This window comes from Mesoplodon bidens (assembly GCF_964165515.1).
Source record: "Mesoplodon bidens genome assembly, chromosome: 16".
NCBI lineage: Eukaryota > Metazoa > Chordata > Mammalia > Artiodactyla > Ziphiidae > Mesoplodon > Mesoplodon bidens.
The window spans coordinates 3,743,426-3,761,577 of NC_138173.1; the positions used below are offsets into that span (position 1 = coordinate 3,743,426).

The 18,152-nt window shown below is 47.4% G+C and overlaps 1 protein-coding gene across 2 annotated transcripts in view; it reads right to left on the bottom strand.

Annotated features, from left to right (window-relative positions):
• Positions 1–18,152, bottom strand: part of RB1CC1 (RB1 inducible coiled-coil 1) — a 41,743-nt gene that overhangs the window by 5,812 nt on the left and 17,779 nt on the right. For both annotated transcript variants that reach the window (XM_081258553.1, XM_081258552.1), the window contains exons 12-19: positions 17,979–18,082; positions 17,092–17,218; positions 15,099–16,999; positions 6,838–7,003; positions 4,064–4,172; positions 3,752–3,980; positions 2,591–2,645; positions 1,524–1,571 (exon numbers count right to left, since the gene is read on the bottom strand). In XM_081258553.1, the coding sequence (XP_081114679.1) occupies positions 1,524–1,571; positions 2,591–2,645; positions 3,752–3,980; positions 4,064–4,172; positions 6,838–7,003; positions 15,099–16,999; positions 17,092–17,218; positions 17,979–18,082 (2,739 nt within the window). The remainder of the gene's footprint in view (positions 1–1,523; positions 1,572–2,590; positions 2,646–3,751; positions 3,981–4,063; positions 4,173–6,837; positions 7,004–15,098; positions 17,000–17,091; positions 17,219–17,978; positions 18,083–18,152) is intronic.

The following is an 18,152-nucleotide window of genomic DNA, read 5'->3' on the forward strand; positions in this document are numbered from 1 at the left end:
GTCAATCGATATGAAAGTATGAGTGACCCGGAGGTGCCACTCGCGGGGGAGCGGGTGCGCTCTGGATCTGAAGGACCAGACCCTTTCCCTCGTAAGCCTTTCCCCAGCATCTACTGTGTGCTGCGCACCACCTACTATTCCGGGTGCCAGGAGCACACCTGTGAACAAAGTCCCTATACCCTCGCCCAGCACAGCATCCATCCCACTGGGGATGCTGCATGGAGCACACGTGGAGCATGTCTGTTCTGTGCAGCGCCCCCAGGGGCCGCAGGCAACTCCTCCAAGGCTCCTTGAAAAGGGTTTGCTTCACTCACGGAAACAGCAAATAGCCTTCAAAAAATTGTTTTGGTGATAAATTCATGACTGACACTCTGGCAGAGCTATGGAATTAATACGTAATTTTTGCTGTTCAAGTTAAGAAAGGCAAACGAAAGAAAGCACAGATGTTTCCCTACAAGACACTTTATTTAAAAAAAAAACTCGGGCTTCCCTGGTGGCGCAGTGGTTAAGAATCCGCCTGCCAATGCAGAGGACACGGGTTCGAGCCCTGGTCTGGGAAGATCCCACATGCCGCAGGGCAACAAACTTGTGCGCCGCAACTACTGAGCCTGCACTCTAGAGCCCGCGAGCCACAACTACTGAGCCTGCATGCCACAGCTACTGAAGCCTGCGCACCTAGAGCCTGTGCTCTGCAACAAGAGAAGCCACCGCAACAAGAGAAGCCACCGCAATAAGAAGCCCACGCACCACAACGAAGAGTAGCCCCTGCTCGGCGCAACTAGAGAAAGCCTGTGTGCAGCAAGACCAAAAATAAAAATAAATAAATATATAAATAAAAAAAAAAAAAAAAAAAAAAAAAAAAACTCAATTCTAATCTGTACCTTAAAATTTTTCAAAAATCCTGAACACAGGCCTTAAACTGTTCCTATTTCCTCATGAACTGTCATCATCAGAATTTGAAAAATGAAGCAATTGCTTTATTAAAGCAGGTAAGATTGACTGTAAAACTGACTCATCAAGCACTTGGTTAGATTCACAGGCTAGAGGAAAGCCAAGGCAATTTAGAGGGCCACGCAGGGTCCCAGGCAAGGTGTCAGGTTCAAACACCTTGAGTTAAAAAAAAGAAAGAAAAAAAATCCCTGACGGACAGAAGGTGCTGATTCCACACACCTACGGGCGGACGCGCCAACAAGAGCCTCGGGAGGAGCAGCTCTGACTATTCGCTCACTTAACCAAGAGCCCTAACCTGACGTTATAAACACATGTAATTATGCAATCCTAAGAGATTATAGCTTATTAATAATCAGAAAAGACAATCTGGATTTTGCCGGCTGCTTTTAACATTGTAAGGCTGAGGCAGTGCATGTGGTCAGGCTTAAGAGTCAACTGTCATCAGTGACCAGCGCAGCTCAACGCAAACTACCAGGAAAGAACCAATCACACCACACAGCCTTCTGATCTTTATAATGAAATGCAATGCAACCACTTTAAATGTCAAGATCAACTGGGCGAGAAGACCTTACCAGTCTCTGATTCAACCGCTTGTTTTCTTCTTCTTTCAACTGTAGTGTCTGCAGGGGTGGGAAAGAGAGACCCCTGGTTTATGCTCGAAAATATAGTCTGCGTACTCAAGTCTGGTTCTACTATAAAAGGTTTGTGGGGACATTCTTTTCTAGGAATCCTTTCCACCTGTCTTATTTACTGGCTTAAAAGAGAATAAGAACAATTTTAGGTTTATTTCCTTAAGCCAAGGATTCTCAAAGTTTAATATGCATTAGAACCACTTGTGACCTTGTAAATATGCAGTAACTATCTGAGATCCATCCCCAGAGGCTCTGTTAGGAGGTCGGGCCCAAGAGGAGTAATCTGCAATTATAATACTCAGGCCAGCAGATGCTGATGAACCTTCACTAACAAGGGCACACGTGCAAGAGCACAAATCTGTACAATTCTCACTCTGAGTTCTTATCAGACAGTTATCTTGTAGGGAGCTAAAGTGTTAAAAATCTTCAAAGCCTAAGCAATGAAAAGTGGTCTCTGAACAAAGATGTGTAAAGTCTGCAACTGAGAAGAAACCCCTTATTACCACTTTTTTCTCTTTACTTCAATTAATCACTATAAAACCCCTAACTTTTCTTCATTATTCACATATTCTACTTGTGCCCTATTTTGGAAAATAGTTAATATTTTGTTTTTTGAAATTAATATGTGAAATTCACACTTCTATTGTACTGCTGAATCCTGAACTGTTCCTGGCCACTTGGATCAGAGATGACAGGACTTCTCGAAAGTAACCACAAAAATAACCGTTAAAAAAGATCTAATTTGGGGAAGTCCCTGGCGGTTCAGTGGTTAGGGCTCAGCACTTTCACTGCCAGGGCCCGGGTTTGAGCCCTGGTTGGGGAACTAAGATCCTACAAGCCACGTGGTGCAGACAAAAAAATAAATTAAAAAAAGAAGAGAAAAGAAAAGAAAAAACCCTAATCTATAAACACAAATAAAGTCTGCTTTCAGCGTAAGGTTTACTTCACTGCATCGCGGAGTGAACATATGTATTAAACCCTGTGTTTCAAGAAAACGATGCACTTACTCGTTCCAACAGCATTATCCTCTGCCTTTCTTCAGAGAGCATGTGGACGTTTTCTCTAAGAGAGAATGGCTTATTTTAGTTTCAGTCTTAAAATTCTGGACTTCACAGTCTCCAATAAGGTTTTGGAAATGTAACTGTTAATACACAGCACTTTACAGATTTAAGGGTTTGTACTAAATTTTCAGAAGCAGCCTGTTGAAATCAGGACACATTCTGATGGTGTAGGGTGGTATAAAATTTATACCACAGACCCTGGACCTGGATTGATAAACCTTCTGAAATTATGAGCAAAACTTTGTGCATGCATTTTTCTAGGGATAATGTCTTTGAAATTTCAAGCTTTCTCCCAGGGACCATTCTTATCCATGTTACAGATACAACGGTCATTCTTGGGCGGCTTCACCATTAAAACTAAAAACAAACAAAATGTCACAAGTCCTTGAGTGGGCTATAAAACTCAAAGCTTCAGTTCATAAAGAACCAAATCTATATAAAGACTACAAAAGTATTCCTACATGTCTACAAAGCGCTAGTCACTGTCATGTGTGAATTTGCCCATCACACTGAGGTAGTCAGAAACGAATCAGAAAAGAAAACAAGAAAGAGCGTGCAGGCTATTTCAGTTTTTTAAGCTGAGCCGTAAGTAAAGCCGTAATGTATCTAAAGTGCGCAACGCGATGGCCTGACGCACGTGCGCGCTGTGGGAGGAGCCCCTCCGTCAAGTTAACTGACACACCCGTCACCTCACGTCATTCACCCGCCTCTTCGTAAGAACACGGCCCACAATCCACCCCAGCCCCTGGCAGCCACCTTCCTGCTCTCTGCTTCCGTGAGTTTGACTTTTATCTGATTTAACTTCAGTTTCCACACAGAAGTGACAACTCCCTCCCCCCAGCACGGCCTCAGCACACTGGACACACTGGCGACCCTAAGGAAGCCCTGCGCCCCTGACGCCATGGCCTCAAGGCCTAGACCCCCCTGGAGGGTCCCCGCCCGGCCGCCTGCACACTGCGGTGGCACCTGGGCACGGTATGAAAACGTGCCGAAGTGGATTCCTGCACACCATCAGTGGCGCTATCACAGGCCGTGGCACGGAGAATTCACACGCGCAGCTCCCAGGTCCACGGGCCGCGGCCCCCGGCGAGCAGGACGGGCACTCACCGGACAGACATCATGCTGGTCTCCAGCGCTGAGTCCGGCCTGCCTTCGCCGAGGGCATCCGGGGCCTCCGCCAGGGGCTCGGGCGCACAGGCCCCATACAGCTCGGGGGCGACGGCCACCCCCGGGGAGGGGACAGGGCCGCCGCCCCGCAGCCGGCTGACCTCCTCCTCCAGCCTCTTCTTCTCCTCCAGCAAGCGCGCGCGGTCCTCAGACAGGGACTCGATCAAATCTGCAGCCCCGGGCGGACGCGAGCGTTACAATCGTTGAGTGTGACACGGAACTAACAATGTCGCATTAGGAAGCGTCACTGACCTTTGTCCCGCTCTTGCTGCTGCATCGTGCTTTTCAGCTTGTCACTGAGATCACTGATTATGTTCTCTTTTCTCATTTTCTCTCTTGTTAAAACAGTATTAAAATTGGTCTGGAACAACAGAACGATAACTACTTAAATTATCTGCATGCACAGGGCAGCCAGAGCTAAAGAAAATACGTCTGTTTTTGCATGGTGCGTCTCTATGGGGAGAAGAAAAAGCGTAATTCACAAGTGATGTTTATTTTGAAATAAAAATGCCACGCTGTGGTAAACACATTCGATTGTATTTTCCTAGTTCTGTATTAAATATGTTCCAATTTAGTATCTTGAAAATGAATGCTATTTTCACATTATTGTCCACACATTTATTATTGTCAGAGGAAAAGCATTAGTAAATATGTCTTAAATGTGGGGGAAAGAAATAAAATAGCCAACACTTTAACCAGTGCTGTTACGTACTGAACTGTTTCTTTTAGTGATCTCCCTGCCTCTGGAATCTTCCTTCTGTCCTTAGCTAAATCTCGATTCCACAGTCACATTTTGGACATGACTGTATCCCATCTCCTCCTCTCATCTGGATATCTGCTGGTTTATAATGGCTGGACTGATTCCAGTCACATTTTGGACATGACTGTATCCCATCTCCTCCTCTCATCTGGATGTCTGCTGGTTTATAATGGCTGGACCTGCCACTCCTCGACTTCTAGGAAAGCCTTCTCACCGCGGATCTCATACATACCAACTGCCTGCAGAGATCCCGTGAGCCAATTTCCAAAATTAAGAGTCAAAGATCCTCCAATCAATCATTAATGCCAATGATGCTAGAAACAGAGACATTTAACAAGAATGTGGCATTCTTGGGCCAAAATTAGTGAATTTATTAAATACTGAGTTAAACTCATTTCTAGCCAGAAAGCAGACAGGAAGATCCCCTCAAAAAGAATACTTATGATATGCCTTTGTATTAAGCCATTGCTCTGTATCATTTATGGTAGAAAATTAACAAATATTTATAATACTATATTAGTTACTTTGTTTTCATAACCTCTGGCTGTTTCTGCAATATCAAATGGATTTTCAGAAAAGTTAACACAATTTATAACACACAGATTAGAAACAAGACTAGTTAATGTAAGAGCCAACTAGGCCCAAGTAGCCCTTATAAAGCTAGTTACAAATCAACTCAAGTAACTACCACTTAACATCCAAACACCACTTAAAATTGGCAGGTACCTTAGGAGTCACCTCCCCTCTCGCTTGACAACTATTAAAAGAAGAACTACATGTGGATCAGGTGGCTGGCAGGTTTCCAAGCTAGTCTCCGTCTTATTTCATCCCCCCTTAATGCTGGAAGTCTGCAGATGCACAGGCTCAGGGGAGCACAGAGACAGGCAGCAAGAAAGCGGGAGAGAAAGACGTAGCTCATGGAGGAGGAGACATGAAAGAATGCGCAACTTCAGACTTCTAAAAACAGAGACCTGAGCGGCCTCTTCACTTTACCCCTGGTGGCTCCTCCCCAGCCCTGGACAGTTCATCTCCCTGGTTTCCGTGAAGCACACTCTGTTTCTGGCTCCTCTTTCTCATTCCCCCTTTGCCAGGCTCCTCTGCCTTTCCCCAGGCCTTAACATTTTTTTTGTTTTTTTTTTGCGGTACGCGGGCCTCTCACTGTTGTGGCCTCTCCCGTTGCGGAGCACAGGCTCCGGACGCGCAGGCTCAGCGGCCATGGCTCACGGGCCCAGCCGCTCCGCAGCATGTGGGATCCTCCCAGACCAGGGCACGAACCCGCGTCCCCTGCATCGGCAGGCGGACTCTCAACCACTGCGCCACCAGGGAAGCCCCAGGCCTTAACATTTAAAGCTCCTAAGTGTGTGGAACTACACTTCTACATTTTCTTTCTGTTCTCTGGTTGACATTTTTTTAAAACTCTAAAAAGACAATAAGAAAAGGAAAACTGCACCACACCACATTCAATGTGCACATCAACTGTAACATGCCTGCCAGTCTCAGAAACGTACTCCTCGGGGTAAAAGGGACGTCGTGCTGCCCCTGGCCTGACTCACACCTGCTCTCACCCAGGTCCGCTCCGCTCTGGCAGCCCTCACCCTGCCCCGTGCCCCAGCCAGCGATCCTGATTACGTACAAATCCAACCGCGTCACTCCTTTATTTCCTCTCCCACTGCCGCCCAGCACCTTAGCTGATGTAATGCTCCCTCACAGGGCATCCTGACCCTCAGTGGACTGGCCGCTGCTGACCTCACAAGCGTCAGCTCTCACCACTGATCCAGATCAATAAGGGAATCACCAAAGTTCAACAGTATTCCACCATAACCTACCGCCAGCCTATCACATGGATAAGAATTATCAGCATGTAATTTAGAATAAAATTTTAGAGCTTAGAAAAAAAAATTCAACTATCATCTATGCAGTAGTACAAACACTTTCAGTTGCAAAAAAACCAAACTGATGGGAAGAGGTTAAATGATGTTTACAAGACCACATAGGTAGCTAAGGAACCAGGAACAGAATTTACATTTCCTAATTTCTAATCTAGCACTGCTTCATTCTGAAGCACCTATGTGACATAATGACTGTTAAAAAGAAAATGCTTCTATCACAAAGAAGCTATTTAATAATAAATACCATCAGGATCAATGTGGGAAAATCACATTTAAGATATAAGAAACCTCAGCTACACAAAGAAATTTTACTTGTTAATGTATGTTCATCTCCTCTAGACCTAGAATGAATGCAGTAAGGTGGGAGACCCACATACCTGTTGTTCAGCAATCAAAGATGTTCGCACATTCTGCATTTCTTCGTTTTTTCTTTTCTCCTGCTCTTCAAGTTGTTCTAGAAACTTAGCTTTTTCTTCCTGGAGCTTTTCTTGAAGTTCAGCGACTAGGCTTGAAGAATCTTCTTTGGTAGATTCAATGGTATGACTTTAAAAATTAAATACAGCATTAATTTTTTAAAAATTACACAGAACTAACACAACATTGTAAATCAACTATACTTCAATAACTTTTTTTATTTTTATTTTTTGCGGTACGTGGGCCTCTCACTGCTGTGGCCTCTCCCGTTGTGGAGCACAGGCTCCGGACGCGCAGGCTCAGCGGCCATGGCTCACGGGCCCAGCTGCTCCTTGGCATGTGGGATCTGCCCGGACCGGGGCACGAACCCGTGTCCCCTGCATCGGCAGGCGGACTCTCAACCATAACATTTTTTTAAAGTAACCAAATGTATTTTAAGTACAATGTAAAGTCACTGAAGAAGTTTGTCTAGAAAGAATGACATATAGTGAACTTAGATTTTTAAAAGACTGTTGTAAGGATCCTGGTCAGAACACTGGGGCATGTCTGCGTGAGAGGTTTCAACTGACACAGGACGCTAAGTAATAAGAATCCTGTAGGAGTGCAATTGTGCGCTCACAGCGCGTGTGCGTGCACAGGCAGGAAGCACCTTCCTTCCTAGGTGCCCTGCACCTGTGCGCTGCCCAGTGCACCGAGGGCAGTGCTGTTTCTATTTCAGGGTCAGTGCTGTGCGAGGATGAGGCAGGAAGGAGAGGACAGTTCAGGCACAAGGACGTTCAGACACTTCTGACTCTGTAAACACACGGTCATCCCCAACACCAGGATGAACACCCGTGACATCAGCACAGGGTATGTGCTGACCCGCAAGGTGAACACTTTGGCAGTAAAAACAAAGAAAGGAGAGCTTATGGGGCTTCCCCGGTGGCACAGTGGCTAAGAATCCGCCTGCCAGTGCAGGGGACACGAGTTCGATCCCTGGTGCGGGAAGATCCCACCTGCCGCGGCACAACTAAGCCTGTGCACCACAACTACTGAGCCTGTGTGCCACAACTACTGAGCCTGAGTGCCACAACTACTGAAGCCCATGCGCCTAGAGCCTGTGCTCCGCAACAAGAAGCCACTGCAATGAGAAACCCGCGCACCACAAGGAAGAGCAGCCCCCGCTCGCCGCAACTACAGAAAGCCGACGCGCAGCAACGAAGACCCAACGCAGGCAAAAACAACAACAACAAAAAAAGAGCTTTTAACACAAAAAATGATCCAGAACCACGCTGTGCTGGGGCAGGGCTTCTCGTGGCTCTACGGTCGGCCCTCCTTATCCTTGGGTTCCGCATCCACGGATTCAACCAACCACGAGTTGAAAATATCCCAGAAAGTTCCAGGAAGCAAAACTTGAATTTGCCTGAGGGCTGGCAACTATTTACACAGCATCTGCATTGTGTTAGGTATTACAGGTAACCTAGAGATAATCTGAAGTGTTCAGGAGGTTATATGCAAACACCACACCACTCTATACAAGTTGACTTGAGCTTCGATGGGTTTTGGTATTTGGGGGAGGTCCTGGAACAAACCCCCATGACATCGAGGACTGTTATTATTAGTCTGACCAAAAGCACACACTGTGTCACACTGCTGGAGGGTCCCATAGAAAACGCTCCAGATTACCACCAGCCCCATCATTCAGCTTTAGTTTGCAGGACTCTAAGGCCCCAAACGGCTCTGACCTCAGGGGGAATTAACCCTAGCAATTGAGCAGTAAGTAATAGCTGAATATTTTAAGTAGTTTTTTTAACAGCGTCACTGGCTGGCTTCCTCTGGGGAATTAGGAACTATGTTTGTGTTGTGTGGGGAGAAGGCGTAAAAAAGGGTTACAGTATCTCACAATTTAGTTAAAGGTGTTTCTGATCCAGCGGTGCTACCAGGGAAATCTAAGAAATTTATCAATAAAGGTTGCCCTCCCCCAATGAGAGACTTACATAACCCTATCTTTCCATATATTAATTTAAAACCTTAAAAAGGCCCTGAACTTAAAACTCAAGGAAGCAAGGTATATCTGTTATCAGCTGGGAACGTCATCCCATCACACGGAACTTGAAGCACAGCAACTCTGGTTCCCCCACGTCCATTAACCAGTGTGTGCGAGCAAAGCTATTTCACCCAGCGCTCCTAGTAACTAGGAAACCCGCACTGAACACACACCAGAGTGGCCTCTCCCCCATCAGTGACTGCATTAGATTTGGGCCTAGCAACCGAGTAGTTGATCGTGGGTTTTTTAAAACTCTCCTGAGATCACAGAATAAGAGATTCGAAACGACACCCTATTCCAGTGTTCCCGTCCCCAGGCAGACCCACAGCAACTGCTCCTGGACACACGCCTATGAGCGGCACGGGAGGAAGGCTTCCCGACACATGCAAACCACACACACGTGTCCTGCACGCGTGTTCCGTGTACACGGGGTGTGAGAAAGCCCTTGCCCTCAACTCTCAAAATAATATATACTACTGAGCTCATTTTTCCCAGTTACATGGAGAAAAGGTACCCACTTTTAATTCTGCATCTCCTTCATCCCAAGGAGGCGGAGCAGCTATTCGCATCCTGGCTGCCTTCTGTCTTCTCTGATCCGTCGATTCACAGCTTCTGCCCATTTTCCTCATGGACTGTTTGCCCTTTTCTCCCTCATCTGTGGGGCCTCTCTGACATTACAGACCTAATTAATACTCCCATGTACATCTCGCCAACGTTTCTCCCAGGCAGGTGGCCTCTCAACGCGGCTGCTGGCAGATGGACAACCGGCCGAGCGGGGGCGGCTGGGAGAGGAGGTGGCCGGGGTGCTGTCACGTTGGCACCACTCCCTTCAAGTCCCCTCACTCCTCTTCAAGGGCTTCCTCTGTGCAACAGCAGCCGAGAACGACACTCTGCAGAATCCCCTTCCCAGGAGGCTCTGGTCTCAAGTTTGGCAACAAAAAGTTACCTGCATAAAGGAGTGCTAGAGTCTGTCACTCCAGAGGGGGCTGGGACCAGAGAGGGAGGCAATGAGGGTCACAAGGGGTTTCCAGGTGAACTCCCTGGGTCGACGTCTCCGTAGACACCTGGCAGAAATCTCCAAAGAATCTGTAACGGTTTCCTGATGGGCCACCAGCTTTGTACTCAAGGTGACTGTGAACCTACCAACTCCCAGCCCTTCAGCAGCAACGCTTACCCTTCGCTCCGCCAGCCCTCCCCAAATTCATACAAGTTCTAAACCTAGTATTAAACCCTTTATTCTTGGAATACTTAAAAGAGGCTCTATTTTTCTAAGCTCATATCAGACAAATACAACCCTAGGGGAGAAAACCATCAAGACAGAGACCTGGGACTGATTCTCTGACCGGCTCCAACCGGAAGGCAGCAACCACCTTGGCACCAGGGCAACGGGTGCTCCAGTGGAGCCGGGCCCCCACTGCAGAACCGGACAGCTGTGTCTTCCGGGAGTGAGAGTCTGGAGACATCCAGCGGAGCCCCCAGTGCCCCACCAAGCTCTCCTGCCCCCTTCTCTGGAGAGATCAGGATCACCTTCCTGAGGTCCCTTCTCAGTTAAGCTGATCTTTCTTCTCGACAACCTCTCCACCATTTCACTACTACTCGACCCAGCGCGGCTTTCAAATCCCCAGATCCCAGAGGAGCTAAAAATCTAACCAAGGAGAAAATACAACTGCAAGATTTTCTTCATTTATTTTGGCAGAATCATAGGAAATACGTACAGGGATGGACCCAATGAGAGTTAGAACAGGAAGAATCAGGCCAAACTTTGTGTGGATGTAAAGACCAGAGATTCTAGATTCAATATTAGCTATTATCAGTTTGCTATGGTGATAGCCTGAAACCTGGACCTAACGGTTAAACCACGGCCTGCGGGCCAGATGCGGCCTGTGACCTGTGAGTTTCACCACAGCACAGCCGTGCCTGTTCGTTCATCTCTCTCACTCCTCTTGATACAACAGTGAAGCTAAATAGCTCAGAGACCACTTAGCCCTCAAAGCCTAGAACACTGAAAAGGAAGCCTTTACAGAAACTGCCAACTGGTTCCCTACACCAGTGACGCGCAAAGGGCGATCCACAGAACCCCGGAGGTAACAGTCAAGGGATCACTAAGGTCAAAACTACTCACACGATGACGCCAAGATGCTCTTTTACTCCCTGCTGGCGTCGCACAGACGCTAAGGCTGTTGACACCCTGATGGAGAGCCAGTGGCACCAGCTATGCTCTCGGTCACTGTATCCCGCAGGTCAAAGCACGCCAAGTGAAGGCAGGTTTACTGTGGAATATCCGTGATGCAGTAAAATCAGTAATAGTACTGGGTCCTGACCACGGAGCCTACAGCGTTTAATCCTCTGTGTGACAAAATGAGAAGTACCTACGAAGCCCTCCGGCATCACAAGGTACGCCTGTCTCATGGAAAAGCACCTGCACATCTGTTTTGTGTGTGACGAAGGAGCACCTTCTTTCATGGTGCACTACTTCTATTTGAAAAATGAGGAGCTTTGGTTATTTAGACTTGCATTTTTGATAGATGTTTTCTCAAAAATGATCAACATTACTTCAATGAATAAGTGACATAACTTGTTACCACTGACAAAATGTGACACTTTAAAAAGAAACTAAAATCCTGGGATTCATTGTATACCCCCGGTAGGGCTCAGAGAATGCTCCTTCACCAAGGCTTTCAGAAACACCACCCCAAAGGCTCTGCAGGGCGCCTGCAGAAGAGGGAGAGTGGCAGGACAAGCCAGTAAAATTCAACAAGCTTCACGGGCAGGACAGGTTCTGGAGGGGAGAGGCCGACCAGCACCACTTAACCAGACGCAGGACGTGGTGCCCTCACAGGCAGCAGAGCCAGAGCAACCAAAAGTCTGACCCAGAAAAACCTCTGGCAGTGGCTGTCACTAGGGCTCTACCAGAATGGGCCAATAAAGGCTTATTAAACTGATTTTTAAAAAACCCGGTAGCTGGCGTTCAGAGATCTAACTTCCAGAGAATCACCATCTTTCACCCAATTCCAAGACCTGAGTCAGTCACCAACTACAATGCCAAAATTTTATACTGAGTTTTCTTTCTAACCTTCAGAGAGACCCACGGCCATTTTCCAGGCTGAGTGTGTATTCAAGGAAGGTAATTAATCAACTTTTGAGGGAATACTGAGCACTGGTTCTCACGTTACTAATGCCGCTGTGGTCCACCAGGACACCACTGACAACCATACATGAGAGACGCGTCATTCCATCTAGGACCTGAAATGGAACAGATGTAAAAGCAACTGTTGGCGAATCACTGCTGGTCCCCCTACTGATGCAACGAGGACCATTATGGCAGGAAGAGCCAGGTAAAACCCCTGAAACACAGAAGAGATTTCTACCACAATCTTGCTCAACTTAAGTATGTGTCCTGTCGAAAACATATAAAAACAAGCAATGGGTTACCATAATTTAATCAGGTAGTGACTCCAATAAAACTGCTATTTCTTACACAACCTCTTTACTGGAGCAAATTAACAAGACCACTACTACCTGACATGTAGCTACTGATACGGTGATTTCTTCCCCCTTTATTCTTATTAGTACAGACCAGGGATAAACAAACTTTTCTCTGTAAAGACAAATACTGAATAGTATAAATGTTACTCAGACAATCTCCGTCACAGCTACTCAACTCTGCTGAAAGTAGCCACAGGCCACAGCTAGAGAAATGGCCTCTCTGTGAGCCAATACAGCTGTGTTTACAAAACCAGGCTGTGGGCTGGATTCCCACAGGCCACAGACTATCAATCCTGGGTAGAGACCACAGGAAGCAGTGTGATTTCACCAACAGGGACCGCAATCGACTGTCTTATCCAGGATTAGATCAACTCTCCGGTCCTCTGTTGAAATCTCCTTGGCAGGGATATCGATCTTCCTGCTATTCCTCAAGAAATCACACTAATCCAACCCATTTATGGCAACATGCTCCTCAGGCCTGGTAAACAGGAATTAGCCACTACTTGAGCTACCAGGGCAAGACACGTGAGTGCCGGTGGGGTGAGCAATGAGCGCCGTGGAAGCCCACAAGCCTGTGAGCACAGCGAGATTTCTGAGTGCCCAGCGGTCCAGGCCTGCGAGACGCCCGTCCAGGGTGCGGGTGAGGACCCCGAGGGCTGCGGGCAGCACCCAGTAGCTCAGCTCCTCCTGGACACCTGCCCAGCCTCCTGCTGTGTGGGAGCCCCTGCAACCCGTGCCAGCTGCCCTGCGGCGGGGCCGTCTCCCAGCGGGTGCCTGACGTGTCTGCGGCAGAAGTGGGCAGTGTGCGGAGCCTCGGCAGGTCCTCCAGGAGAATCGCGGCTGAGGCGCTCAGGATCCTGAGGCAGGTGAGCGTCTCCCTTCCGTAAGGTGGCTCAGGGCTCGCTCCTGGGTCTAGAGGCCGAGAGCCTGACCGTGCTCTCCCCAGTTACCGTGCGACCTGGGACGCCTGTCAGGAAGGGGACACTGTCTCGCCCACGGAGCCAGGACGCCGGGGGGGACACTCGGGTGACGACGTGGTAGACGCGAGGCGGGCCCACACGAGCCCCGGCAGCGCCAGGCGGGCGCAGGAGGCGCTTCCCTTTTCTCCATCACAGCCACGGCGAGCCCGGCAGGGAAGCTGACTGGCGGGCCCGGCTCCAGAGCCCAGGGGCAGGACGAGAGCCCGGCGGGCAGGGGCGCCCGAGATCAGCGGTGAACTCGAGGACGCCCTCCCCGGGGGAGGACCGGCCAACAGAGTATTGGAGAGAGACCGTCCGTGTGGAAAGGGGAACTCAGCGCCGCGCATCCACTCCGGGGTGGCACATATGCTCCAGGGAGGGGAGACGGGGGACAGAGGCCGCGTCGCGGGAGCCTGGCTCCGGCAGGTCAGTGTGGGTGAGAGAGATGCGGGAGCCGGGGGAGGACAGGGTGCCTGGTGGCGGGCGGCCCGCCGTGCCAGGGCCTCACCTGCACCGGATTATTCCCGGAACCCCCTCTGCAACTGCAAATCCGCCAGCGAGGAGGACGAGCGTGGAGTCCGGAAGGAGAAGGGCGGCCGGGCCCGCTCCCCGGGGCCGCTCCCCGTCGTCCAGGAACACAGTCCCGGGCTGAGCCGCACCCCGATCCCATCGCTGGGCCCCGTGGGGACGCCCGGAGCCGCCGCGCCATCCCAGGGGCCCCGCCGGCCGCCAGCCGCGGTGGGCGCGCCAGCGTCTGTCCTCCTGCTGTGTCACCGGTGCCCTCCCAGCCTTCTGCGGTGACTGCCCGGACCTCGGCGTCCCCCAAGCTCTGAGAAGGTTCGTGTAGGGCCTAGTTCCTCTAAGAGCCCGCCATCCCTCCGGAACACATAAAGGCTTTCTGTCTTCAAAACAGACGCGGAGGGTGGACTGCACACCAGGGTATGAACACCACACAGCGGACAGTCGATCACAGGAGACGGTGTAAAAGTCCCTTTAACCTCCAGCCAGAGGTTAAAATAGCCAATGCAAATATACCTATACATATGTTCCCTTGGAAAAATTAATGATAGAACCAACTGATAATGTTCTAGAAATTGTTTATTAGGCCACAAACCCCTTCAATGAATTTTAACGAGTGGAAATGCGGAAGCCCACTTTCTCTCAGCCAAGGCAGTAACGTCCGGCAGTGACAATAACGACAACGCAAAAACCCTCACCACTGTATAAACCCAGCATTTAACATTATCTTTTGAATCACAGAGGAAATAACCGCAATTGTAATATCAAGAAAATAACCACCAGAAAGCTAACCACCAACCCAGAAGTTACTAACTACTTCTCTTTTATGCATACATACATACAGTATTTTAAAAGAATGAAAATAAGTAACTTTCAAATGAAGAATTTAGGGAAAGAACTACAAACAAACCAAAAGGAAATGTATAACTTAAAAAAGGAATAAGAAGATCCCGAAAACATAGGAAATTTTCAAAAATTATTCCTCTCAAAATCCAAAATACGAATCCATTTTTAAAAGCCATCCTAATGGATTCACGTAGCCTGTTCATTTTTTTTAGATGTCTGTGAGAAACACTACTTTAAAACGTACGTTTTTACTTCATAAAGTATCTCCACTGTTACCTTTACCTAAGGTAAATGAGTAAAAAATCAAGGTGCCGTGATGACACTCACAATTAAAATCTCCATCACTGAGACTTTAATTTTATGATTATAGACTGAAGTTCATTCTTACCTTTCTGCTATTTGACTCTCAAGATGTGTAATTTTTTCTAACAGCTCCTTCTCAACAGCTTCCCTTTCCAAGCTCATTTCTTTACGGGCAGTCTCAATAGCTGCCTCTTTTTCACACTTAAGCCTCTGAATCAGCTGTCCTCGGTCCTGTTCGTGCCTCATGACACATTCCTCTTTGTCTTTTTCAAGTTTCTGGATAATGGCTTCGTATTTCTCTTCTTGCTGGGTGATTTTCTCATCTTTTTGTTTCTCAAGAGCACTCAACTCTGAGTCCAGTTTACTCTGCAGTTCAGCCAATTCTTCTTTCAGGCCTTTTTCTACTTCAAATGCTTGGTGACGCAATGATGTCACTTTGTTTAACTCGGCTCTAAGCATATCAGATTCTTCTTCATGTCTACTAAGTAACTCTGAAATGCACTGATCTTTTTCAATTGTCATTAAAGTTCTTAGTTCGGCCAAGCCCACCTGATAATTTTCATTATCATCTTGAATCTTTTGGTTTAGTTTACTTATCTCTGTTCTCAAATGTTCTGTCTCTTGTTCAACGAGAGATTTTAAGGTCTCCTGCTGCTGGGCTCTGCTTTCTTCCAGCAAAATTTTTATTTCGTCCGTTTCTGCTTCCTTCAGGGCAAGTTCAACCTCTAACTTACATCTCGTGTCCGACAAATCAGAAACCTTGAGTTTTAATTCCTGGAGCTGCTGTTCTTTTTCCTGGACGGCTGTGGCGTGAGAACCTTGCATCTGCTCGACTCTTTGTTGATTTTCCTTTTCTAATGTCTCCAAACAGACCTCGTGGGCGGCCATGACCTTCCTGAGCTCCTGGGTGTGCCTGACCTGCAGGGTGTCCTCCAAGTCCTTCAGCCGGTTGTGCTCCAGGCACTGGAGCTCCACCCTCAACAGCTGGAGCTTCTCATCGTTCTCCGCGCGGAGCTTCTTTAAGTCTTCTAGCACGGTCTCTCGTGACTGCTTCAGTTCTTCAATCTCACAGTGTTGCCTATGCATTATATTTTCCATCTCTAACAACTTCTGATCCTTTTCCTTCTGCAGGCAGATGACAGCTTCTTTCTCACATTTAACCAAAGCAAATTCGTTATCTTTATTTTGTAAAACCTCCTCAAGGCACACCAAGTCTCCTTTCAGCTTTGTGATTTTGTTTTCATTTTCTTCACTCTCCTTGACTAGTGCAGCAAGTTTGCCCTCATATTCACTTTTTAAAGACTGTAGTTCTTTTTGGTGTCTTTCATTTAGTGTTATTTCCAAAGAACATTTTACTTTTTCAATAATGTTTCTTATTTCTACTGCTGTACACTTTAAAGAATTTGAGAAGTCACACTGTTCCTTCTGCACAAATGTTCGGAAGTGGCAAAGGTCCTCCTTTATGGTTTGTACACTGAGCTGTGAGTCGTGGGCAGTGACACGGCACTTCTCCAACTGGACGCTGAGAGACGCGTGGTGGCCCGAGTGCTCCTGACCTCGGGCACTCGTGTCCTGCATTCGCCTGCTGTCGATGGCATTGATGACTGAGGAGTAAAGGGATTCCACCATCATCTCTGGACTCTGTGGATCACTGATAGGATTGGAAGATGACAAGTTTTCCTCTATTACAAACTCATTCACTGCAGACATGAAATCTGATTCAGGACTTTCTGCTAATGAATCCAAGTCTAACGAAGCCTGGTGAAGAGTCTGTTCTATGTTTGGATGGGGGATGGTTTCAAAATCAAACGTATGTGCATCAATGCTGTCCGGAGACAATTCTTCTAAGGGACAGGCTGCAGGACACAAGGGGCTCCGCACAGTGAGTGGAGGGGGTGTTCGGGGCGAGGTAGTAGTTGTGGTTCCTGCCGTGCTTTCTATCCGGGGGGAGGAAGCCGCCTGTGGGGACGTCTGACTCGCGGATGCCTGGAAAAGAGAGGGACAGACAGGCTGACAGAGCTGCAGCAACACAGGCATTTACGCTAACGGGGCGAACCACTAGAAAGAACGGGACTTGCCTTTTGTTCACTCAGTAGGTCTGTAATGGTCTGTGACATTTCATCCAAACTTTGTGCTGCTTTTACCAAATTATGTAGAGCAAGTACGTGCTGGTGTAGAGGGTCAAAGTCACAAAGTAAGGGCACCCTGAAAGAGAGCACAATCAACTTAGATGTCTAATTTCTCAATGAAAAATGGTAACTGCAACCAAATACTACAATCTATGTCAAAAGCAACTCACCATCGTCTTTCAATCAATACCACGAATAGTTTAAGCAGACTAAGACGTATCATTAAATGGGGGGGAAGGGGAGGGTGGGACGAATTGGGAGATCAGTCAGGATTGACATATATACACTACTGTGTGTAAAATAAACAGCTAGTGGGAACCTGCTGTAGAGCACAGGGAGCTCAGCTCAGTGCTCTGTGATGACCTAGATGGGTGGGAGGTCCAAGAGGGAGGGGATATATGTATACATATGGCTGATTCACTTCACTGTACAACAGAAACTAACACACCATTGTAAAGCAATGATACTCCAATTAAAAAATATAGATATAAATATATATATATATATATATATATATATATATATATAAAATAAATAAAGTGATAACTCAGAAATCTCTCACAGTATGCAACAACGTCAGACAACTACCAGAAAAGAACTAACTTCATGTAAGGCATTACTTTCCTCCTACTTTATCTTCTTCATTTTCTGATCCTTTTTTCTGGTCCTTTTCATACTCTCCAGAAACTTCCCAAAGCGGCCACGAGCGCGCCAGCCATCGTAACACACTCCTCCGCTCCGGCATCCCCTGGGGTGCTGCTGCCATTCCCACAGCCCCAGAATAACGAAATCATCACAAGGCAGTGACTAAAGCTAAAAATAGGAACTGTGTTTACCTGAGGAATGGCTGAACCTCGGAAGGACAGAATGATTGCAGAAACTGTAAATCTTCTAATGAAATGTCTGGAAGTTCACAGTCAAATTTTCGAGGCTTCTGTGTCTATATTAAAAAATAATAATGTACCAAAAAATATACAGTATCCTTTTGTAACTGATTTCTTAGTATAATC